The 25175-nt window shown below is 41.6% G+C and overlaps 5 protein-coding genes across 6 annotated transcripts; 3 read left to right on the top strand and 2 right to left on the bottom strand.

Moving 5' to 3' along the window:
• Positions 1–12355: 12355 nt before the first annotated feature.
• On the top strand, positions 12356–12939 carry LOC120435769 (histone H2B 1/2). Its single transcript, XM_039605878.1, has one exon. The coding sequence runs from the start codon at positions 12373–12375 to the stop codon at positions 12745–12747; it is 375 nt and encodes a 124-aa protein (XP_039461812.1). The 5' UTR covers positions 12356–12372; the 3' UTR covers positions 12748–12939.
• A 2795-nt stretch (positions 12940–15734) lies between these two features.
• LOC120435757 (histone H1-like) lies at positions 15735–21178 on the top strand. 2 transcript variants are annotated; one of them, XM_039605855.1, is made up of 2 exons: positions 15735–16423; positions 18072–18402. In XM_039605855.1, the coding sequence occupies exons 1-2, from the start codon at positions 15792–15794 to the stop codon at positions 18226–18228; spliced, it is 789 nt and encodes a 262-aa protein (XP_039461789.1). In that variant the 5' UTR covers positions 15735–15791; the 3' UTR covers positions 18229–18402. The 2 variants fall into 2 exon arrangements, with proteins under 2 accessions (XP_039461789.1, XP_039461793.1); XM_039605859.1 differs by lacking the exon at positions 18072–18402 and adding an exon at positions 21006–21178 and having other exon boundaries at positions 15738–16423.
• Positions 18496–18949, bottom strand: LOC120435766 (histone H2A). The gene has a single exon (XM_039605871.1). It carries the CDS (start codon positions 18910–18912, stop codon positions 18526–18528), a length of 387 nt encoding a protein of 128 aa, XP_039461805.1. The 5' UTR covers positions 18913–18949; the 3' UTR covers positions 18496–18525.
• Positions 19195–20003, top strand: LOC120435762 (histone H3). The gene has a single exon (XM_039605868.1). The coding sequence runs from the start codon at positions 19247–19249 to the stop codon at positions 19655–19657; it is 411 nt and encodes a 136-aa protein (XP_039461802.1). The 5' UTR covers positions 19195–19246; the 3' UTR covers positions 19658–20003.
• A 205-nt stretch (positions 21179–21383) lies between the features above and the next one.
• On the bottom strand, positions 21384–22442 carry LOC116316668 (histone H4). The gene has a single exon (XM_039605887.1). The coding sequence runs from the start codon at positions 22406–22408 to the stop codon at positions 22097–22099; it is 312 nt and encodes a 103-aa protein (XP_039461821.1). The 5' UTR covers positions 22409–22442; the 3' UTR covers positions 21384–22096.
• Positions 22443–25175: the final 2733 nt, after the last annotated feature.

The raw sequence follows: 25175 nt of genomic DNA, 5'->3' as shown, positions 1-25175 counted from the left end.
AACATTTTACAGTTGTCTATCTGTGTCTTTAATGAAATCAGTTTGAAGTTGACACAGCCGTGACTTGAGTCTGCTTCTGGGTTCATTTTCACGCTGGCCTCTCGGCCCTGAAAGCTTGACTTCTCCCTCTTGAGTCACAAATTCACACATTGTGAGCTTCGACTTTTGCAGCTCTTCTTAAGAGAAATCTGGTACAAAACTTGTACTTGTAGCTGAAGCGGGACAGGGGGTGGTGAGGGGGTCTGTGTGGTTGAAGGCAGAGTCCATAGGAATGGAGGTCAGCCAATCAGAATATTGATAACTGGTACATATTGCGGCTCTTTGTGTTGCGTGTCTTTCTGGGGGTGTCGATCAGAACAAGCAGCAGCCAATCAAATGCAGTCCAGTCATTTATTTAGTTGGCTCAGATATTTTCACAGCACAGTAATGAAGGGCACAGTACAGGTTTTACAGCCTTTGTAATCTGTGAGTGTGCATAGGTTTGCTCTGAAGAGGAAATAAACAACAAGAAATAACATTTAGATTCATGTCACGTCTGTAGGTTTATATAACAGTTATAATTACTTAAACTAAAACTCGTACACATATTTCTGTGTTAAACTAAGTAGATCCTAACTCTGACGTTGCAGCGTTCACAAAGACAAACACAGTCCAACAGCACCATCTACTGACTACACAGGTTTACAGCAGAGTGATCATGTGACTATATTTGCACAAACATGAGTATCAAGCTGCAAACTGTCTGTATCAGTGTTTCCATTCTGAAAGACGTGGAGAGGTTTTACAAAATAAATACACATATGAAATAAAATAAACTAATAAATCATAAAACTTTAAGATTCAAATATTTAATTAATTAAGCAATTCCAGATTCCCAACTTATGAGGACAACATAAAGTCTATTGATCTATTTTAATGACACAGTAAGTATGTTATATTACTGTGAACATTTAGAGTCATCAATATTTAAAGACATGATTAAAAACATCATCAAGAAATCACTATTGAACCTCTTATAAATGTAAAAATGCTGCAGATGTTTGCTAAAAATAGATCCACAACGGCTGCATCTGTTTCCTTCCTGGTAATAATTAAAGCAAAAATAATGATGATACAGTTAACAATAAATAAATAACAATAAATAAAACAATAAAAACAAAACAAAAAACAATAAAAACAGAAGTGCTACTCAAAACATAAACCCGCTTAACAGATGCTGATCAGTACGACAGAAAATCTTCATCACCTCATCATGACGAGTGCAGATGTTCTCTGTGATCCAGGTACACTCCTACTCTGGAGGACCGAGGACCTGACACATTAGTGTGACTTTTGTTGGAGAAAAAGTGTAATTATTTGTGTCACAACATAGTGACCAAGATTTGTCATTGTATCCAAACACGCATTCATGTGAGCTCCCTGCTCTGCTGACAATCTTTTATGCAACTGCTACTTCAACTCCTCTCCCTCTCCACTCCACCTCCCAGTAACAACGTCCAGTCAGACTCTCTCTACTCAGGACCTGATGACATCCAGTGAATCTGTTTGGATGATCAGAATAAAATATATGTTACTTTTCTGTTCCTCTCAGATAATAACAGATGTGTGTTTGCTGTGTTTGGATCCAGTGTGATTTCACATGAATATTTTAAGAATTCAGCTCTGGTCTTTGGCTCTGGTGGTGACAGTAAAACATCCACTTCAGTGACTTTCAGCTTCATGGCTTTCAGCTTCCTCCCAGTGCAGACATCACAGGCCACATCTTCAGGTCCAGCATAGCAGTGATCAGCTGGAGCAGCTTGGAGTCCAGTCTTCTTCAGCTGCTCCACTAAAGCTGCTAACATGATGTTTTTCTCCAGGACAGGCCTCGGTGTGAAAGTCTTCCTGTGCTGTGGATTCCCTTCCTGTCCCCTGCATCAAAATATATTTTAATACAATTCATGCAGTAGGTGCGTCCACAGCAAATAGTCACCGGATAATTCAGTAGATCCAAACAGATCAAACAAGAGAAGATTTCTTCTTCCAGTTGAGCTACTTTTTGTGCCTTTTGTCCTGGCAGTAACAAATGAATGTGTTACTCGGTGTGTGTCTGTGAGTTTCTCTTTTGTCGAAGTGAAACTAGACTTAACAGCCTGTGTCTGTGCAGTGAGTGGGGGCTGTCAGCTGTCAGATATATGTGTACAGAGTGTAACTGGTGTGTTTATAGAAGAGTAGGGAAGCGATATCAAGCTTATTCTTATTCCGGGAAGAGGAGTGATTTGAAGACCCTTTTTTAAAAGAACATCCCATCTTTAAAATGTTTTAGGTGATAAATTTCAATCAGTTCCAGTTGGAAAAATAAAAAATCAGTAAAATCATATGCTTAAAGAAGAGACTGTCTATGAATCAGTCACTGCAGTACCTGAAAATAAATGAGTTCTGCAACCAAAAAAACAATGCAACTAAACACTCAACATAATAACTACTACAGTAACACTTATAACTAAACATAACTCCCACTTCTTCAAGTTCAAGTTCAAGTTGGCTTTATTGTCACTTCAACCATATACTTTTAAAAACGAAACATATACAGTTAAAACGAAACAACGTTCCTCCAGAACCAAGGTGCTACATGCAACATAAATTTACAACATAAATTAACAGAAAACACTAAACTAGCTAACTAAGAGGCCCAGTCTCAATGCTTTGAGGTAGTTGAGTTAAGCTGAGTGATAGTGTGTGTGTGTGTGTGTGTGTGTGTGTGTGTGTGTGTGTGTGTGTGTGAAAAATGAAAGCACATGATGAGTTTTCAGTTGAGCACAAAAATGGTTCGGAAGCTGAAGATGAACCTTTAGTTCCTGATTAATGGTTCAGGATTTAGATTGAGGTCATTGTTCCCTCTACATCAACCAGAAGGTTTTCTGGGTCATTTACCCTTTATCTTAATATGTTCTTTTAGTATTTGCTACATAGATAAAAGTGACATACATTCCTTTCCATCCACAAGATAAAATAATATTTCTGTAATTAATAAAACATCTATAAACACATATCTAAATGAACATGTTTAACTCTATTAATGTTTTGCTTTCATTTGTAGTGCTGTTGCTCCATTAATGCTGCTGCTGTGGTTCCTCTCTCCTACAGTTTCGGTCCCCATGTAAACTCCACCTCCCAGAGTTTGATTTCATTACACTGATATTTGCAGTTTCAGTAATGAAATGTGCAATAAAATATGCACTTTTTAAAATCATTATTATTTTTTTTTAATAGTACGTTATTAAAAAGATAAATATGTTAATGTATTTAAAAATCAAAGATTTATTGCTGATATTTAAAATGGTGATGATGGAAGGCTAATGCATTTTCCTTTCCTTTTAGCTCACAGATTAGCTATTATATTTACAAATGAATTATCTTTGGAATTAACTATGGGATTAGCTCCTATATTAGCTAACAGAGCATGGATATATCATGGATATATTAAGAATATGAAGGGACTCTGCAAGGAAATGTAGAGCTGAATGTCCGAGTGTGTGCCTGTGGGCAGCCTGACCACCTGTTGAAGCTAACATGCTAACATGACTGTCTGATCATCTTTGCTTAAAAATTATGTCCCAACAGTATTAGCTAGCTACTGTTTTTAGTAAGCTAATGTGCTCTTCAGAAATAAAGCTTGAAGTAGCTCAAACTGTAAGAAGCAGCATGAGCCCTGTTATATGTATACATAGTGTTAGAGCAATGGCTGCAATCTACAGCCATTAATTTGTGATTAAAATGCTGACAGTAAACATATCAGCGTGATCCCCATCAGGACCAGCTCCTTCATTCAATCATCCTTTTCTGGAAGAACTTCAACATTTCAAGGCCTGAAGTGTCAGACATGACATTTTAAATCGTTATGCATTTGCCATTTTCATTAGTTCAAGTCGAAGGAACTTGGAAGCGTCTGGATGACTGAGAACCTTCACAGACATACATATGTTCAACAACTCATTAAAATAAATATTTGTAGACAGGTCCAAGACAACCTGTTGAAAGTCAGACTGAGAATCAGGGGGAAGATTAAATCTGATTTAAGTGACTTTGGACACTGCTGGTCTGCCCTGCTGATGTCAGAGGAGTGGACACTCTTTCAATGATGAGGATGTACAAATGCTGACCAGGGAGGAACGCTGAGTGTTGAGTCCAGGAGGACATTTATGTGAAAAGGGAAAGACGATCGCTGAATCAAGGAGGGGGCCTCTTTCACCTGTGTGAATGCTGAGACTGCAATGATCAGATAATATTGACAATTTATCAATACTGCTAAATCTAGAATTGAATTAATAACTGCTCATAGAGGGTCATCGGATTGTTGGGGTTTCTTTGTATTATCTCAGAGTCTTTACCTTATAATATAAAGCGTGTTGAGGCAACTGTTAAGCTGCATTGATTCATTCACAGACACTCACAATTTTATACTCTTCGTACTGTACTGATATTCATTTGTGTGTGCATATATGATTTAATAAATGCATTTATTTCAAACAGACACACTTTAAAATGAGGAAGAAGGTCCTGAGAATTGTGAAGGTTAGAAAATAGTTGGCACAAGCAATGTTGGGATACCGCATTAAACTGAATATTGTCTTACTTTATTTACATTTTTTAAATATATTTTTATATTGAGGCAAAATAAAAACAGTAATTGCAAGTTTTATTTATTCAAATAATTATTGAGGAAAATATCCTTGTTATAAACCAGGGGTGTCAAACTCATTTTAGTTCAGGGGCCACATGGAGAAAAGTCTATTCTCATGTGGGCCGGACTAGTAAAATCATTGTATATATAACTTAAAAACAACTACTTCAGATTATTTTCTTTGTTTTAATACGATCAACACAACAAACAAAGCTAGAGCCTGAGGACAGTGTGTCCAAAAGCACAACATAGCTATTACTTACAAAACACCTCAGGTTATTTGAAAATTCTGAGGACAACGAACACACAACCACACAGTACCTCAGTGATTTACAGAAGTATATCACAGATCACGGAACTCTATCAGTGTCTCATGCAGCACGTTCAGTGGGGTTTCAGAGTTTATTTGACTCCTGATACTTGGGATCTTTTAACTTTCACCAGCTCATCAATATCAGGCTTCACATCCTGAGTGGCAGCCAACTTCAGGATGTGATTCAAGCGCTTGTGAGTGAGCCTTGAGCGCAGTTTTGTTTTATTTATGCTCATTACAGAGAAAACTTGCTCACAAAGATATGTGGTTCCTAACATGCACAAAAGTTTTGCAGCAAGGGCTGTCAAGTTGGGGCAACCTGGCAAGAGATTCTGAGAAAATGTGTTCAAGCCAGCTGCGGCAAATTTGCTCTTCAAATCCGCGTCACACTGCAAGTCTATTATTTCAAGTTGATTGCTGACGGGCAGATCAGAGGGATTCACGGTGAACGGCGAGCAAAAAACTTTGAAGTCTTTCTCCAGTTCACCAAAAATCTGAAATCGTTGCTCAAACTGTAGTAACAGTCCCGTTATTTTATCTTTGAACCGCTTCATGTCTGTCACACTTTGGGTCCTGCACACATTTTCAGACAGGGGAAGTGAGCTGCATCACCACCAGCCAGCTGTGTCTCCACAATGACGGCTTCAAAGCACATCAGGTTTAAATTTTGTGGGCAAAACAAAGTAGCTCACAATTGCTATTGCGCCATCCAATGGACGCAAATGGAACAGCAGCTTCTTTTTTGAAAATTTGCAGCTCATTTTTAGACTTTACAAAATCATCTTGTGAGCCGGATTAAACCCGTTTGCGGGCCTGATCCGACCTGTGGGCCGTAAGTTTGACACCCCTGTTATAAACTGAATGTATTCCAGTAAAGTAAATATATTTAAACAGAAACCACAAATATATATTTATATATATTTCATTTGATCTGATTCCATGAAGTATTATTTTGTGATCATTATAAGGTAACTAATAAAAAGTATTCAAATGTGCTAACCTGCAACGCAGTGAGTGTGTTACTTCACTGCGTTGGCTGTAGCTCAGGTGGTAGAGCGGGTCACCTACCTCCAGTCTACATGCCAAATATCCTTGGGCAAGATACTAACCCCATGTTTGCCTGCTGGTGGTGGTCAGAGGGCCCGGTGGCACCAGTGTCAGGCAGTCTCGCCTCTGTCAGTGCGCCCCAGGGCAGCTGTGACGACAATGTAACTTGACGTCACCAGTGTGTGAATGAGTGGATGATTGAATGTAGTGTAAAACGCTTTGGGGTCCTTAAGGACTAAGTAAAGCGCTATACAAATACAGGCCATTTAGCATTAAAACATGTACAAACTAAAATGTATCGTCTTCCTTGTTGTTGTAAGGTAATATTGAGCTTTTGGCTCAATGATATTTTTAGCTTTTCAGGTTAATTTCTCATATTTAATCGTGCCATAAATGATTATGTTTAAGTTTTCTTAAACACACAACTTAGAGAGTTACCTATAAACTGTCCATGCATAACTTTTGACACACCGTGTGTGTGTGTGTGTGTGTGTGTGTCTGTCTTTCTGTCTGTTTGGAAAGAAAAGCCTTCAAACACTGTTATTATTATAACATGAACACATACAGTACAAACAAACAAAAACCTTTTCCCTCTGGTGGACAAACTCTGTAACTACAACATGTTTCTAAAAGGCTTCAAGCCTACTTTGATATTTTTGCAGTTCCTCATTATGTCTGTTTGGAGATGTTGTAATGAGTGAATGAAGTCAGACTGTAGATTTTCCTTCTTCTAGCTGTACTGACTGACCTTTGACCTCATGTGTTGATAACTCTTCACCTCTGTCTCCTCTCACAGAAAGAAGATGATCTGCAGGATCCTGCTGCTCATCATCCTCACTTCATGTGTCTCTGGTTAGTTTACAGCTTCACTTTATGAACTCCAAATAAAGCTCAACAATAGATTTGGTCCAGTTCTCAGTGTGTCTGCTCCTCTCTTTCCCTCTCTGTCTCCTCAACAGGATCATTTGTCGTCAATGTGACACAGACCTCCTATCAGGCAGAGGAGAACCACAACAAAAGGAAGAATATTAATGTATTTCTTTATAAATCACCATATTCTTTTGATGTTGCATTTTGAAATTATATATTAAATACTTATAATAAATGGCACAGTTGGCCAAATGGTGCCAAGTGTAAAATGGATTTAAAGAATTTCTTGAATGCGAACCAGTTTGTAATGTCTGACAAGGAAAACACATATCATGTCTGTCAGCGAGGGCAGCAGTCTAAACACAGATACCCAGAGATAATGTTTTTCTCTACATGATACCATATAAAATATAAAATTAAAAATATCTGATCAAATCATTTCATGCAGGAATCTTACAAAATGAATTTATAAGCAACAACAACCTCTCACCAGCTTGGAAGATCAAATAAGTTACATTGAAGGTAAAAATAAACAGTTCTGTTGTCTCCTTCCTGGTGGTTTGGGAGTTGTTTTTGTCACGGACCCGGTTCCAGGACTCAGGGTTATTAGTATTATTATTATTATGGTTGTTGTTTGAGGGTTGTGTCTTCTGGGGCCTGTTCTTCGTACCTCGCTTACTACATCCAAGATCAAATGACACATCCAAGATCAAATCATCGCGCTAACCTTGAGCTCGCTAATCCGGTTCTCCGAACACACCTGTTGTTGACGATTAGTATAGCTGGATGAAGTAATGCGAGATCATTGGGTGGCTTAAAAGAGGCTACGCATCGATAGTAGAAACATTGATCGGCAACCCTGTGATTGGTCGGCGAAGATGTCGAAGGCGCGCGCTCAGTATTTCACGGCAGCAGAGCAAGAACTCTTGATTGAGGGATATCAGGAGTTTCAGAGTTTAATTAAAACGCAAGGGAACACTGCAAAGGCTGCAAAAGCAAGGAGAGAGGGCTGGCAGAAAGTTGCTGACAAATTGAACTCGTAGATAATTTATTATATCATATTCCATTATATCCTCTTTCACATTAGAGCAGGGGTGCCCAATCCCAGTCCTCGAGAGCTACTGTCCTGCAGCTTTTAGATGCATCCCTACTCCAACACAGCTGAATCAAATAGTTGGATTACCAATTCGGCATGCCATCAAGTCTGGCAAAGGCCTGATAACGAGCCATTCATTTGATTCAGGTGTGCTGGAACAAGGACGCATCTAAAAGCTGCAGGGCAGTAGCTCTCGAGGACTGGGATTGGGCACCCCTGCATTAGAGCCACAACAGGACCCACTAGAACATGGGGACAAGTAAAAGTGAAATATAAGAATATTCTACAGAATAGTAATATTTATCACTCATATTGCTTTTAGTCTCTTGAAAAGAGACCCTGAAATAATCTGTTTGTTTGTTTATAACAGCAACCAAGAAAAGGGCAGGCAAAAATAAAGACAGGTGGTGGTCCTGCACCCCCCGTGTGTGTGTGTGTGTGTGTATATATATATATATATATATATATATATATATATATATATATATATATATATATATATATATATATATATATATATATATATATACATAAGGACGAGGAAGGACGGAAGGATCCTGTCTATCCCGCAATATACGCTGAATTCTGTAAACTCTCCTTATCAATCTTGCACCTTCCTTGCTCGCGTACAAACGGACAGGACATGGCTGCGACAGACTTCCCAAATCCACCTTCGCTTTTATAGCCGTGGTCTGTCATCTTGATTACACGAAGTAATTTACTATTACTACTCTAAAATATGAATTACATCTGAAATAATCAAATACATGTAATAGAATGATTACTAGTACATTTCCCTTTTTTTAGGAAATGACCTGTATGTATCTGTATGCAATCAATAAAAGAATCAAATACATTATCTTTAGTTACATTGATAATATTTATTTATGGCAAAACTGGAGAAATATCGCTGTTGCTTTCGTATAAATGAAGCGGACATACCTGAGTGGCCGCGATCTAATCCTGTTTACATAAAGTAAGCCTGCTCCCGAGCAGGTTTACGCTTACGGATCTGTTGCTATGACAGCAAGTCCCGGATGGGCTTCGGAGAACCGAACGATCCAAGATCACGCGAAATCGTCAACAATCAAATCCGGCTAACTTACTTAGCGAGGTACGAAGAACGGACCCCTGCACTGCTGCTGTCCTGTGTTTGTGTACTGTCAGGTGTGTATGGGTGTGTGCGTGTGTGAGGGTGCAGTAGTGGCAGGCACCTTCAGGCCTGGTGGGTGTGGCCCTGCCAGCTGACCGGTCACACCCAGGAATCTCCACACACACCTGGTGCCGATGAAGCCTCGTCAGAGGAGCTTCAAAACAGTGTGGCTGAGAGCTCCTCGACGCTGGATCGTTGAGTGACTTCCCATCAGTCTCAGTTTAATGTGCAAGGTTCGTGCAAGTCTGCCGTTGGGTTTTGTACTCACGGCTGCCTTTTGTATGCGTGTTTCCCCAGGAGGAATTGTGGCGACCAGGAGGCAGCACACGGACAGTCCACAGGGAACGGAGACAGAGCATAGAGCACGGGATAAGGGAGAAGACACGGAACGGGAGTTGGGATCGTACTGGGGATTTATTGTTGTTTGGATTTACACCACTGTAAATAAACGCACTGCCTTCGTCATCAAGTCCTGCATTTTGGGTCCTTATTCCCCTCATCCTCACGGTCTGCCAGCCAGACCGTGACAGTTTTGGACTTCTGAAATTTACCAGTTATTAAAGTAGGTACAAGCTGCCAGTTATGCTCGCTCTTAGACTGTTTGTGAACTCAAGAAAAGCGTGCACAAAACCTCTCTTTAGGCTGGAGTGAGTTTGTCTTACTGTCACTAACTCTCACTAACTCACTGTCAGACTGAGTTAAAACAACTTTTTCCAAAATGATGGACATATAAGAGTTTAGAAGTTGGCCTGTAGTTAGAAATCACATTTGGATCAAGATTTTTCTTTTTATTAATTGGTTGCACAACAGTATGTTTGAAAGCAGCTAGTACACAATCTGATGACAAGGAAGCGTTTAATAAAAGTAGAATACTAGGTCCAATGACAAGAAGAGATTCCTTGAAAAGACAAGAAGGAAGAATACACTGAGCAGAATTAGGAGGTCCTAAGTGAGAGTTTACTTCCTTTAAGACAGAAAAACTCACAGGCTCAAACTGCTGAAAAACAGTAGAGCACTTACGTCTAACACTCCCTGTGAATGTTGAGACCTTAAAGCTGAGATTTTTTCAATTAAGTGTTTCAAAAAGTTTTCACAAAGTGCAAAGGAAGCCTCCATAGCAACAGTGGCACAGGGGTTAATCACAGAGTTAAAAATATTAAAAAGAACTCGGCACCTTGTGTGCCAACCACATTATAACACACCCATAATGCAACTTATTGCACAATACTCTTGTATGTATGAGATCCCCAAGTTGCTTATTTTACACACAGTTCCATACAATCTGAATATAAGAGAGAAACCATACAAAGAACCAATAAGCTCCATTATTATTATTATTATTACCATTATTATAGAAGCCTCTGTCTGTGGACATGGATCAGTTGACTCTTATTAAAAGTTGTGGACAAAGTCATTGAAACAGACCAATCAGCAGACACAGACTGATAACCGGCTGAAGGCTGTTTGTGGGTCTCATTTTGATTCTGAGTGAAGCTAAAACATTGATTTGACTGTGGAATGAATTTTTAATGTTGCTCAAAGTATTATTATAGCTCAGACAAATATAAGGTGTAAAAAATATAAACACTGTGACGTGATGACAGTATGAGGACTTTCATCTAGTACAGACCATCATACTGTCTCTCTCCAGGTACATATTATATGCATTTAGTGACAGCAGCAAAAGAAAGAGGTAATCGTAAAAGCGCTCCTACCTTGTGACTGAAAACCTTTCTGCAACACTTTCATGATATGAGGTAATAAGACACAGTTTCTTCAGCACCAACAGCCACTCTGATGCCACTCGGGAACATATCGGCCACTCTGCCTGCTGTGTAAAGTCAAACGGCTCCGGAGGTCCAGATTTAGCCATCTCTTCCTCAGCGTGAAGTTCTTAATTCTGACACCATGTATTGAACTGTAGCAGCAGTGTACGTGGCTGCATCAATGCTCAGTAACAAACACACATAGGGGGGGTGAACATTTAGAGACTGCATCCTCCTCAGGCCGCAAATGGCAGAAAAATGCGTCTCTTTTTTCCCAGAAATTGAAGGATGGGTTGAGTGTATCCTTCGTGAATAAATGAATTCTTAATTTGTATAATTTAATGAAGTTTACCGAAGGCAAAGCCGGAGCTAAGGCTAAGACCCGCTCATCCCATGCAGGGCTTTAGTTCCCCGTGGAAAAAAAAAAGCAAGATAAGCGTTGACAAGAAGCTATCAGCTCTCTAAGTTAACTCAGGGTTTTTCCAGAGCGTTCTTGTGAAAGTGTTGGCAGCATCAAACTAATCTAACTGTCATCTACGGATCTAATTCACGGGTCATATCTTTGTTCTCCCACAGAAAATGATCCTTATTACTGCCAACTCTTCCAGAGATGTGAAAATCGACAATATAGAGATCATTAAAATCTACCAGTCAAACACAACACTGTTGTAAAAAGGAAGATGAGAGACGGGCGCTTGAGTTTGTGCAAATCAAAGTGGAATGAATGTGATTGGCTGAACAGGTGTTCTTGCTGTGTGTTCTGTGTTATCCATCAGCATCAAAGAGACTCAGCAGCAGATTAAAATGAAACAGAACAGCATTTATATATTAGAATAAATCACCAAATGAATACTTTTGCCCATGTTCCTGTGGAAATGCAACACACTGTTTGCTCTCCCTCTCTTTATATATGTACATATATATATATATGTAGGGTTCAGTCTAATATGTGCGCTCCAGTGAGACATATTAGACTTCAGTAAAACTATGCAGTTACCTAATTATGCCCAGTGTTTAATCTCCACTCAGAGCTAAAACTCAGCGAAGTTTTAAAGCTGTGTGCTGGTGACGGTAAACTGTGACTATCACCAGGTTACATGGGCGCTACAGAAACACAGAGACATGAAACCAGGTGGAATTGTTATTCAAATGATTTCATTGTTGGCTGAAGATAATACTGATACTAACACATCCATATCTGCCACACAGAGCTCTACATTTACTGCTCATTTAGAACAAATGACAGTCTCAGCAAACGAGGACACAATCACACAGTCCACTGTCTTTGTTAGATGCGCGCCTGTTTCAGCAAAATTCACAAATTCCCTCCAACACAACGTCCGGCCCACTGTGCGGCTCCACCAATGAGATGCGAGGGCCTGCGCAGTGATATTAGCATACAGCCTGTATAAAAAGCGCTGCTCTCAGTCACGGAGCTCATTCGTCGAGTATCGAGGAAAGAAAATGCCTGAACCCGCCAAGTCAGCGCCCAAGAAGGGCTCCAAGAAAGCCGTGACCAAGACCGCCGGCAAGGGCGGCAAGAAGAAGAGAAAGACCAGGAAGGAGAGCTACGCCATCTACGTGTACAAGGTGCTGAAGCAGGTCCACCCCGACACCGGGATCTCCTCCAAAGCCATGAGCATCATGAACTCGTTTGTCAACGACATCTTCGAGCGCATCGCTGCCGAGGCATCTCGCCTGGCCCACTACAACAAGCGGTCCACCATCACCTCCAGGGAGATCCAGACCGCAGTGCGCCTGCTTCTCCCCGGTGAGCTGGCCAAGCACGCCGTGTCTGAGGGCACCAAGGCCGTCACCAAGTACACCAGCTCCAAATAAGCTGACTGGCCGTCAGACGTCAACACAACGGCTCTTTTCAGAGCCACACACTAAACTAACAAGCATAATTCCTACAGTCTAACATCCTACTTACTGTGTTGTCAGCTACTAGAATCGCGGATGTGCACCTTGTGTCACTGGGTGATATTAATCCGCTGTACTGAACCCAGCCTACAGAAATGTGTTCCTGCTTTTTACGTTGTGCAAAGACAAACTCACTACAAACATACAATTAATGTGACTTTGTATTTGACACTTGGTTTTAGTTCCAAGTATAATTGTTCTTTAATTCCTGATATGCAAAGTTCACTTGGTCATTAGATTAAAATGCTTTGGTGCAGAAAACTAGTATCAACATTATGTTGCAGCTTTTTATTGCACAGTCGTGTCTGTATAGTTTTAGTCGTCTGTATTGTTGCAGTTTCTCCATACATACATTCATGTGGTCCTGTCTGTTATATGCAGCACTATGCTCTTGCTTCACTGTGTACTGTACTGCAGCGGTCCCCAACCTTTTTTGCGTCACGGACCGGTTTATGCCCGACAATATTTTCACGGACCGGCCTCTAAGGTGTCGCGGATAAATACAACAAACTAGTACCGGTACTGAAAAAGATCTATTCATGACACACGTGAAAAGACCCAGGAAATCAGAGTTAACGATAAAAACGATAACACGCTGAAAATCGATTTAAAAACCCTGAAAAACATACATTTCACACCTGAGCCTCAACTCTCGCGGCCCGGTACTGGTCTGAGGCCCGGGGGTTGGCGACCGCTGCTGTACTGCACATAGTTGAAATGACAAACCCACCTGACTTGGTGTGCACTTTAACACACAACTAGACTAACTAGGATACAAAGGGCTTGTTTGTTGGACTATTAGAGGGCAAAAATTGGCTAATTAGATGCCAAAATGTATACAAAGAAAAATATGAATTGGTATCATTTTTTTTTGTATTTTTTTCCTCACTTGTGGTGCCCCTGGATGGATGACACTGTAGGAATTTGCCTATACTGCCTATGCCACAGGCAGGCCCTGCTGTGTCCTTCACATCCAGCTTTCCTAGCAATGCCCAGAGGAATTTCCATCAAAGCTTTCTTCAATCTAATTTAGTGGCTCCGTGGCCACCTTTCTATCTGCCTTTATATAATGCAACTATTGTAGTAAGTGCTGTACAGGAGATGGGTAGGAATGATTTCCTGTGGTGTTCAGAGGGGAATTTTGGTTCTCAGTCTCTCACTAAACCCACTCCTGTGACTGGTCAGCACGTGATGGAGTGGGTCAGAGCTGTTGTGCAGCATTTTACTTATCATGCACGAAAAATTGTGGTCACATATTTTTCAGTAGGTGGGAGAATTACAGAATCCTCCAGAAAGAGGAGCAGAGATGTACTGGGCATAATTAAAGATACTAAATTAAACTGAGGTCACTATCCAGGACATGAGATAAGCTTTATTAGTGCCAGAGCTGGGAAATGCACCGACATGGGCAGAACAGGATAAAATAAATAGCAAATAATAACAACAAAAATATTATATTACAATAATAATGATAAAATTTCCCCTTGTGGGATTAAAGGTATATCAAATCAAATCAAATAATAAATAAAATAGATACAAGGATAAAATGTTTGACTAGTAGCGACAAAAAGAATGTTTAACAGTGAGATGGTGGATGTTTTTAGCAGGTATTGAGTATTACACATTGAGACACTTGGTGATCAGTTTGTGGATGTGTGTGTTCACGTGTTCATTGACTGCTGTTGTTTATTGTAGAGTCAGTAACTGTAGAAGGAAACAGAGTCAATGCAGACTAAGAGATCAGAGCCAAAGTGTGGAAGCGAGCTGCTGTAAGGTCACTAATGAAGCTTCTGATGTGCAACAATGAGAGTGAAACTGTGCTTTGGTTAGAAGTCAGCAGCTGTCACAGAAGTGTCGCTGCTCCGTGGGCCTCCAGCAGCATCGGTGTGTTTGCTGGGAGCTCGCGGCGTCACTTTGTCCCACAGCTGCGCTCACCAGATGCTGCTTTTAACTCGGAGTGCGTGAACAAACGTGTGTATCAGCTGGAAAAGGCTTTTTACGGAGCTCTGCTGCGGCTCCATCGGTTTTAGCAAAGAAAAGAGTGCAAGAAGCCGCCGAGCAGCGCTGAGCTCCGCACCGAGTCACTGAGCTTTGGAAGCTCCACGAACCGAGAGCAGGGAGCACGAGAGCCCGACACGAGGCCTGCACGAGGCAGTGTTGCCAACTCCTCAGTAAGGAAAATCGCTATTGGCTGTCCTAAAAGTCGCTAGAAGTCGCTAAATGACGTCATCACCTAATTTGCATAATTGGTCACGCTAATGTAATTGTTGTTGGAGAGAGAAATAACATCGCGGAAGAGACATAAAGTGAGTAAAAAACGTCCTAAGTGCATTTAGAGTTTATTTAGAACTACAAATTAAATTTCTTTTAGCAATTATTGTTTTTTTAATGTCACAATTCCAACCTTGCTCCTTCACCCGGGCTTGGACCGGCAAAAGTGACCCGAAATAGGCACTCTGGTGGCGTTACTTTGTGTGTGTGTGTGTGTTTATAAGTAGTTTTAAACCTTGTGATCCACAAAACAGCATAAGAGTAAAAGAGTAAAAGAAGAACTGACTGCGTTACAGCACCTGCTGCTTGTTGAGAGTAAAAGCGATATGCACACTTTCACGTCTTTTTTTAGCGACTTTTTATAGAAAAAAAGTCGCTAGGGGGTCTGAAAACTCGCTAAATATAGCGACAAAGTCGCTAAGTTGGCAACACTGGCACGAGGGGACACAAGCCCGCTGTGGACTGCTCCACTGTCGGCCTGCAGTGCTGCTCACAAACTCACTTTGAGCTCTTTGATCCCGAGACACGAAACACAAAATGAAGCATTGCGGGGCACACGCGAGAGCTGCGCGCGCTGCCTTCACTCTCCACGGTTCTCATGGTGCGTTTAAGTGCAGCGTGGCGCTTCCGACTTGCCATCACTGTACCGTGAATCTCGCTGAATCTCGCCCAGACTCGAAAGGGGAAAAATGTCCGAGGAAGCTCCCGCACCTGCTCCCGCCCCGGCCAAGGCGGCCAAGAAGAAGACGACGGCTTCCAAGCCCAAGAAGGTCGGCCCCAGCGTGGGCGAGCTGATTGTGAAAGCCGTGGCCGCTTCCAAGGAGCGCAGCGGCGTGTCCGCAGCCGCTCTCAAGAAGGCTCTGGCTGCCGGAGGCTACGATGTGGACAAGAACAAGGCCCGCGTCAAGACCGCCATCAAGAGCCTGGTGGCGAAGGGCACTCTGGTGCAGACCAAGGGCACCGGGGCCTCCGGATCCTTCAAGATGAACAAGAAGGCTACTGAGAGCAAAGCCAAGAAGCCCGCAAAGAAAGCCGCTCCTAAAGCCAAGAAGCCCGCCGCTGCCAAAGCCAAGAAACCGGCAGCAGCTGCTAAGAAGTCGCCCAAAAAGGCAGCAGCAGCCAAGAAGCCCGCAGCCGCTAAGAAGTCGCCCAAGAAGGCCAAGAAGCCCGCGGCGGCGGCCAAGAAAGCGCCCAAAAGCCCCAAGAAGGCGGCCAAGAGCCCCAAGAAGGTGCTCAAGAAGGCTCCCGCAGCAAAGAAGTCCCCCGCCAAGAAGGCCGCCAAGCCCAAAGTCAAGAAGGCAGCCACAGCAACCAAGAAGAAGTGAGCTGCCACCACTCTCACACTCAACAACGGCTCTTCTCAGAGCCACCACAGCAACACACAAGAGCTCCTTCCTCTCACTCACTCACCACTCTATCATTCACAATAATATCCTTATTATTAAAACACACTTTTTTTTTTTTTTCTCCATTGTCCTCATTACATTTATCAATCATATTAGTATCATGGCACACATTTCATGGTGCACATTAGTGCTGTCTTCACAAATCTGCAACTCCAGAAAACACAACAATACAAATATTAACAACTCAATATTTACAATCATACCTTCATAGTACAACACATCACACCACTTCCTGTTTTACTATGAAACACTATCATACAAGAAATACACCTTTAAAAGTTATCACCTACATTTTAAAATATTCTATTTCTTTTGCAGCTGATCAAACACACACATCCACACGTGCAATAAGACTGCTCTAAGTGCAATTCTTTTTTTTTTTTCTGACAAAGTTGTACTTTTGTATTTTCTCACTCAGTTGTATATAGCATTTGTATTCTATTTTATGCTGTTGTATATAGTATTTTATTTTATTCAATTCCAGTGTCATCTACTTCTTCAGTGTCTTCTGCTACATAACTTTGCACTTTTGCTGTAACGAAACAAACAAACCTGTGGGACTAATGAAGGTTATCTTATCTTAAAAAAGGCAACAAATGTGACTGAAAATATTACATTTATAGATACATGTTATGATCTATATGAGATATTTCACTTCTATTTTTATTTTTTGAAAGCCTACACTGGCTGTTTTAGTGGAAGTACACTGCATATTTTAATGATACTCAGCCAATATAATCCACTTGAAATGCTCTACTCTACAACCTTACCTGACTAAATCTAGACCAGTTGAATTGATATTTGGTGATTTCAGGGACACATTTTACTCCAAGCTGAATTTTAGCATGTATTTATTTCATTACTCATTTAATAACCAATTTCATTCATGTACATTTGAACTAATGGAGTTCTGTAGCGTTAAGGATGCAGGGAATTGCGTTATTTCAAAATATAGTCTTGAGGTTTACTTCTTCTTGACCTCACCGATCCTTTTGATATCCCAGCTGAAGAAGAGTCCGGGGCTGCCCTGTGTCCCCCTCCTCTGTAGTATTTATACTACTTCTATTGTTCAGTCTGGGGGGCCTGTCCTCTCCCCAGACTAGTAACTGTGTAACTCTCATTTTATTGAATAAATTCTTCCCACTATACAGTTACACACCAAAGTTTATAGCTAAACCAACTGATTTGGCACGTCAGAGGTCAGGGTTCAGCAACTTAATCTCAGTCTTGAGAGCTTTAAGGTCGCATGAAATGCTTTGAGAACTCAAATCCACTATTGTCCTTAAAACAGGGGTTGACAAAGTCATTCTAACAAAACACACACTTAGGAATGATTTCCTGTTCTTCTGATCTCCAGCTGCCCCCTGTTACATAAGCAAACCGAAGCACATTCTATTGTAATCGTTGTTTCATTCTACTCACAATAGACAAAAAAAAAAAAAAAAAAAAAAAAAAAAAACCTAAGTGTAGATGTAAGTGACTTTGCAAAATGTCCTAAATTCAGCAGCAGTGCTGAACATGTTGCTAACAGCTCCACATTTTCCTCCCTCTGTACCTGGATAGTCCCTGCAGCACCAAAGAACTCCACCCGTCCTCTTCATCTTCTGTGTTAGGATTTACTATTGCGTTTGACAAGATTTGTGGTCTTACCACACGTGTCATGAACCACGTGTGGTCTGTTTCCATGAGCTTAGGATCTGCTTTTACTATCAAGGAGTGAACCATGATACCATGATTTTTGGATGTAATGTTAAGATTTTTGAGTTAGAATTTCTACTCTTGCCTGATGACAATAAAGTAATGGTAGTAATTTCTTTAAGGTGCATTTGAATCAATTACTTTGAAAGATTACATGAATGAATGTACATTTCGAAATAAATTTGAGATGCATCCCCACTAAATTTCCCAGTACACAAGTTGTTAAAATCACATTAACAGCAAGAAGGATGTTTGCTCAGAGTGAAGTGTGTGGCTCTTAAAAGAGCCTTTGTTTTTGGCGAAGCCGAGCGCTTTGCGTTTACTTGGCCTTGACGGGCTTCTCGGTCTTCTTGGGCAGCAGCACAGCCTGGATGTTGGGCAGCACACCACCCTGAGCGATGGTGACTCCGCCAAGGAGCTTGTTGAGCTCCTCGTCGTTGCGCACAGCCAGCTGCAGGTGACGTGGGATGATGCGAGTCTTCTTGTTGTCGCGGGCTGCGTTGCCAGCCAGCTCCAGGATCTCAGCGGTCAGGTACTCGAGCACAGCTGCCAGGTAAACGGGGGCGCCGGCTCCCACACGCTCCGCATAGTTGCCTTTGCGCAGCAGCCTGTGGACACGACCCACGGGGAACTGAAGCCCGGCACGGGATGAGCGAGTCTTAGCCTTTGCTCTGGCTTTGCCTCCGGTCTTGCCGCGCCCACTCATTTTCACAGGTTCTTTTCTTCGTAGTATCGAGACTAAGAGAAAATGTGGACCGATCGGCTCAAAGCCTCGCTTATATTTCCGCAGAGCGCGCGCAGCTTCGTCACGCACCAATCGCAGAGAGGCTTACGGCAGCGCGCAAATTCTCCAATGAGCGGCACACACCGAGGCGGGGCGGTGCTCCTCTGAACGGTGCTGAGCACCACGTGGAGCCCCTCACCAATCATGAGCCGGAGCGGCATCGCGTCACAGCCAGTCACATGCTTTAAGAGCAGCGAGTCTCCTCTGTTTGCTACATTTTCTGCTGTTAGCACAGTAAAAAGCAAAGAGAGAAAGAATGGCAAGAACCAAGCAGACCGCTCGCAAATCTACTGGCGGCAAAGCCCCCAGGAAGCAGCTGGCCACCAAGGCCGCTCGTAAGAGCGCCCCGGCCACCGGAGGCGTCAAGAAGCCCCACCGTTATAGGCCCGGTACCGTGGCTCTGCGCGAGATCCGCCGTTACCAGAAATCCACCGAGCTGCTCATCCGCAAGCTGCCCTTCCAGCGCCTGGTCCGCGAGATCGCCCAGGACTTCAAGACCGACCTGCGCTTCCAGAGCTCTGCCGTTATGGCTCTGCAGGAGGCCAGCGAGGCTTACCTGGTCGGACTCTTCGAGGACACCAACCTGTGCGCCATCCACGCCAAGAGGGTCACCATCATGCCCAAAGACATCCAGCTGGCTCGCCGCATCCGCGGAGAGAGAGCTTAAGCTAAACGCTCTCCTACCAACAACGGCTCTTTTCAGAGCCACCTCACTCACACCAAGAGCTCGCTCCCTTATTGTTTTTATAATATTCATCTTGTACTCGCACTTCAATGTTCTTGCTGTTTCTATACTACAAACTACAGTTGGCATCAACGTTGAATTCATCATAAGTGGCTCAATGTGTGTCAATGGGTGGATGACTGCTTGTAGTGTAAAGCGCTTTACAGTCCTTAATAAAGCACTATACAAATACAGGCCACTTACTATTTACTTCTGTCTCCCAGAGTAGGAGTTCTAATTTTGATTGAACTGTCAGAGAAAACAGCAGCCTCGAGTAAGCCAGGATATTAGTGTACAGGGCTGTTTTCCAACAAAAAACAAAGTGAAACTTGTGTTTGAACCGCCCCATGTTGTGTAGCTTTCTGGATTTTATACTTATTGTGCTACATATTTATTTATTATACAGGCTACAGTACATACATAAAACATGTGAGTTTTGATTGTAACTAAAGTGTGTAATTATGTGGGCTACAGACAATAATTAAGTTATAGACTATATTTATATGAAAAGTGTGTATACTTACTGCATTTGAATCATTTTAACCATATGTAACCACCTGCATATGTGTTTGGAAAAAAAGGCTTTGATTTTGCCACCCCATTTGATTTCTTTGCCACCTTAAAAATTTTTCTCTAGATCCACCCCTGCTATAGATTAACTAGTATTTATTATCGTGACAACTGTCGGGCTACTTTTAGTCATCCCAGTATCCTCAGCTGAGGCTGAAAGAAGCTTTGGTGCTCTCACAAGACTAAAAACATGGCTCAGGTCAACAATGACTCAAATGAGATTAAACAATGCTGCTGTGTGCCATGTCCACCAGGAGAGACTGGACAGTATAGATGTAAAACCAATATAGTAGTAGTTCATGTTTAGAATCAAAAATCTCAGCTCACTGATTTGATCGGGGCAATAGTGCCTAAAATGTTGCATCATTTTGCTGAGAGATCTTTTACTTTGTGGTCATCTTAGATGAGTAGTTTTATGGACAAAAACCAGCAGGTCATTCAGTGTTCCCTTAGTGCTAATGTATCAGAGATGTTGGTGTACTGTAACTGAAGGAATGTTGTTAAGTCCTTTAAGTCATATTCTTTTATTGTCATGACTCTATTTTTATTTTTGTATGATACCTGATTTATATATTGCAGTAAACTAAAGTCTAAAATACTAAAAATACTATACTAAAATCCAGCGACTGTCCTCACCCAACTAACAGCTCTTTTAAGAGCCACTCACAACCTCTGAGAGTACACTTGCTTAAAGTAATGAAACTAAATCTTTAATCCACAGGTGTCTGAGATTCATTTAGACCGACAGCGTGCCACAGCTGTGTGCTACATGCAAACACACTTTATGTATGATGTATTTTCTGTAATTCTGATCTGTAAATGTGGTCTTTGTCAAACGAGCTGTTGTTGTTGTTACCTGGAAGCATGTCAAATAAACAGACAACCTTTCTTGTTTGCGATGTGCGTCGTTTCATCACAGCATTTACAGTTGCTGTTGATACTTTGTTTGCAGTTTAAACAGACATGTTGCATTTCAAGTGCATAACATCTGGGTACTAAAAACATCTTTAATAATGTTCCTCGTATGAAGGTTATTTCAGGATAGTGAGACTGTTCGGTTCATGTTATTGTCTGTCAAGTCATCAAGACCATGATTTTTACATCTTTTATTTTACTTTTTCCTTTAATCCCACACTCATTCAATACTGAATTTTTAACCCTTCTCAGAAAGGAAGATGACACATCAGGAAGGTTACATTGAAATGATTGGTGAAAATTATATTTCAGGCACACATGAGGAAGAAGTTTCAAAAGCTTTACAGGGCTTCATCCATGTCTATAATTACAAATTAACAAAACTTTAAATTGAGCACCACTCTCCTAGATTGAAGGTGGGTTGGTCATCTTTAAAAAGAAAATAAACTTCTGCTTTAAGCAGATTTCTGGCCAGAAGACATATACAAATAAACTGATGAATCAGTGAAATCTGTTTTGTTTTTCATTTGGTCTATGAATGTTCACACTCCTGCTATAGGAGAGTATTAAAAACAGTGGCATTGGTTGGACCTGGAACCTCTGAAGTTCAGTTTGTGGCTATGTCAATTATTTTAAGTTTAAAATCAAAATCACGCATTACAAATAGCTTAATTTTGTATGGCCTGTAGTAAAGCTACGATTGATTGAAGCTGTAATTGATTGTGATAAGTTACACCGTAATACTCTACCTCTGAATCTCGTGGGGAAGATCCTGTCACGTGTTGAACTACTTCCAGAACTTTTTGCTAAAGCAAGACAAAACACCGCAGAACAAAGCTCTTAAACTGAAGTGTGTGGCTCTTAAAAGAGCCGTTTGATGGATGAGGCCAAATGAGTTTAACCGCCGAAGCCGTACAGAGTGCGGCCCTGCCTCTTCAGAGCGTACACCACATCCATGGCGGTCACAGTCTTCCTCTTGGCGTGCTCAGTGTAGGTGACGGCGTCGCGGATGACGTTCTCCAGGAACACCTTGAGCACTCCGCGAGTCTCCTCGTAGATCAGACCGGAAATACGCTTCACTCCACCACGGCGAGCCAGACGGCGGATGGCGGGTTTGGTGATGCCCTGGATGTTATCACGGAGAACTTTACGGTGACGCTTAGCGCCTCCTTTGCCGAGTCCCTTGCCACCCTTGCCCCTTCCACTCATGGTTATAGTTTCTTCCTTGAACGAACAAAGTCGAATGAACACCAACCCCACGGAACCGTGTTATTATGTGTGCTCGGCGGACGTAAAAGAAAACAGACGGTTCGCTGGACGGCTCGAAGCTCAGTGGCTCCGCCCACTCGTCTATTCGCTGAATGTGGAAACGTTGTCTTTTGTTAATGACAAATGACGTCTAACCGAAAGGAGGCTCACACCAAATCGCACCCACAATGCCTGAGTCGAGTTCACATTTTTATTTCACAAACTAAACCCAAGTGTCCGCATTAGTAACAAAAACCAGACACCCTCTTAACATTTTTCCCAGAGTCTAGCATAGCTGTTCAAGCTAAATTAAAATTTATTACCATCAAAACGATTAACACATGTATAGATCACACACAGAGAGGATGTCACTGTAGTTTGAAATATGAAACTAAAGGCTGAAAGTACAAAAACAAATCCCGTTTATTTATTGTATTTGTAAGCCTGTCCAGCAGATTTTACAATCACAAATGTGAAGCCAAACATTTGCTTCACCAGGATGAGCTCTATAAGCTCTTGTTCACATGTCATTTTATTCCTGAGAAATCTACAAGTGTATTTATTCAGTGTACAGTAAACTGCGATGGAGACAACCAGTGCTACTCCACCCGCAGTCACAGTCATGCTGTTCCTCATTTCCGACAAAGGCCAGTAGATGGCGGTAGTTTAAGCTGCTCCTGTTTTCTTTTACATCTTCTTTTACATGAGATGTAAATTTAGGAGTCCATCAAGCAACCCTTGAGAGTCATTTCCTAACAGCAAAAGTGAGTGGAAGAGTTTAGTCTTTGTTCATTCAAAGAAAGAACTGTAACCATCAGTGGAAGAGGCAAGTGTGGATTCATTTCTGAACAACAAAAATAAGTGGAAGAGGTAAGGGTGGCTTTTAGGAAATATTACTAAAGATGAAGTAGAATGTGTGATCAGTCAGTTAAATATGAATAAAAGCCCTGGTTTAGATGGACTTCTGTCTGAATTTTATAAAGTAGTAGTGAATGAAATATCTGAATTTTTAGCCGCTGTTAACTGAGTTAGTAACTGAGTGTCAATATTCTAAAAGTAATTAATTACTTGAAAAGTAACTATTGCGTTACTTTAAACGTTTAACCCTCTGGTGTCCAGGGTATAATTGGCCATTTTTAACTACTTTTGATTTTCCCTCCACATTTCACCACTAAAAACTATTTACTTTGCCTTGTTTGGTATCATCATTTTCAGCACAACCTCACATATCTGAATTTACAGTTATCCATTTACCTTTTACCTTGATTTTTTAAATAACCATTTCAAACTATTTACAGAACAATCAGCTGTTCTTCAATAAGATGCCACACAAATTATTTGTGCCACTCCAAAAAAATAATTTCTGTCCACTATAAAGGAGAACATCACAGCCTGATACCTGCAGGTCTGACAGCAGCAGGTGTGTCACTCCTGTTTCTGCCTGGAGACAGCAGTCGCCTCATTGTTCTGACACACAACACAAAACTATCCACAACACTACACACTAACTACACAAGACAACACATTAACTACACACTCCAAACACACTAAACGTCACAAATCTCTCACATCTCAAAACTCGCTCTCTCTCTTTTTCTGCTTGCTCTCTCTTTCTCTCTCTCTGTCCGTCACTCCTAAAACTTCCCCTGTTTTGTTGTTGTTGTTGTTGTTTTTGCTCATAAGCAGAGAGTGCTTGCTAGCGCAGTAAACGTGATGAAACTATTGAGGAAAAAACGCCGCGTATATATTGTTTATCACGACTCTGGTTTTACGTGGCCTATCGACACAATTTAAAAACTGGTATATATCACCTTGTTGCTTTGTCTTTAAGTGGTCATGTGATTGGCTTATCACGACTACTTTATTCTTCCTCAGTCAAACAGCAGCACTCATGCGATTGTTTTGCCCCCTGAGCTCCAGGTGTTGTGACAAAAAGTGATCGTGATTGCCGTCCGCGGGAGCGCGCAGCTGCTTAAAGCTGTAGCGTCCAGATTACTTACAGCTACTTCCGTGTGACTGATATAAGATGCGGTAAGCTGAACACAGCTTCAACCGTCTGTTTGTTGAAAAATAATAACGGACCGCATTTCCTTGTTAGTAACTGTAACGGCGTTGTAACGATAGGAATAGTAATTAGTTAGATTATTCGTTACTGAAAAAAGTAACGCCGTTATTCCCATCACTGTTTATGATAAAGGAATTTGAAAGTAGATAAAACACATTCGTGTCGGCCTTGGCTCATTAGAGTCTTTGTCTTTAAATTAACTTTGTATGTTTCAGGTGCTGCACTCTCAAAGACTGAATGAACCAGCATTGTAGCCATGGGTCATTGTGAGCATCACAGGGAAGGTTGAAGCCGCCCACTGCACCTGTATGGCCAGAGTCGTGGAGACCTGCAGCCATGTCGCTGCTCTTCTGTTTAAAGTAGAAGCAACAGTGTTGATCTGTGGCACAAGGCCTGTTACAGATGAACCTGCAAACTGGGTTTTGTGGGTAATGTGACCAAGATGCAGCCAGAGGTTGGCCATAAGATAGACTTCTCCTCTTCAGCTGCCCCGCAAAAAAGGCTCTCAATCAAAACATAAACAGACCATCCATAGTGTCACGTAAAAGAAGCTGTCCTCAGAAAAGAAAAATCCCACCTGCCACTGTGGAGGAGTTGTCTCAATTGATGGGAAAAAATGCAAGCAAACCTTCACCATCTTATCCAGAAGGCTCACCTCTTCAC

Source organism: Oreochromis aureus, linkage group 3 (assembly GCF_013358895.1).
Source record: "Oreochromis aureus strain Israel breed Guangdong linkage group 3, ZZ_aureus, whole genome shotgun sequence".
Classification (NCBI taxonomy): domain Eukaryota; kingdom Metazoa; phylum Chordata; class Actinopteri; order Cichliformes; family Cichlidae; genus Oreochromis; species Oreochromis aureus.
The sequence above is the reverse complement of the archived record's forward strand: the minus strand, read 5'-3'. Positions and strand labels throughout refer to the sequence as shown.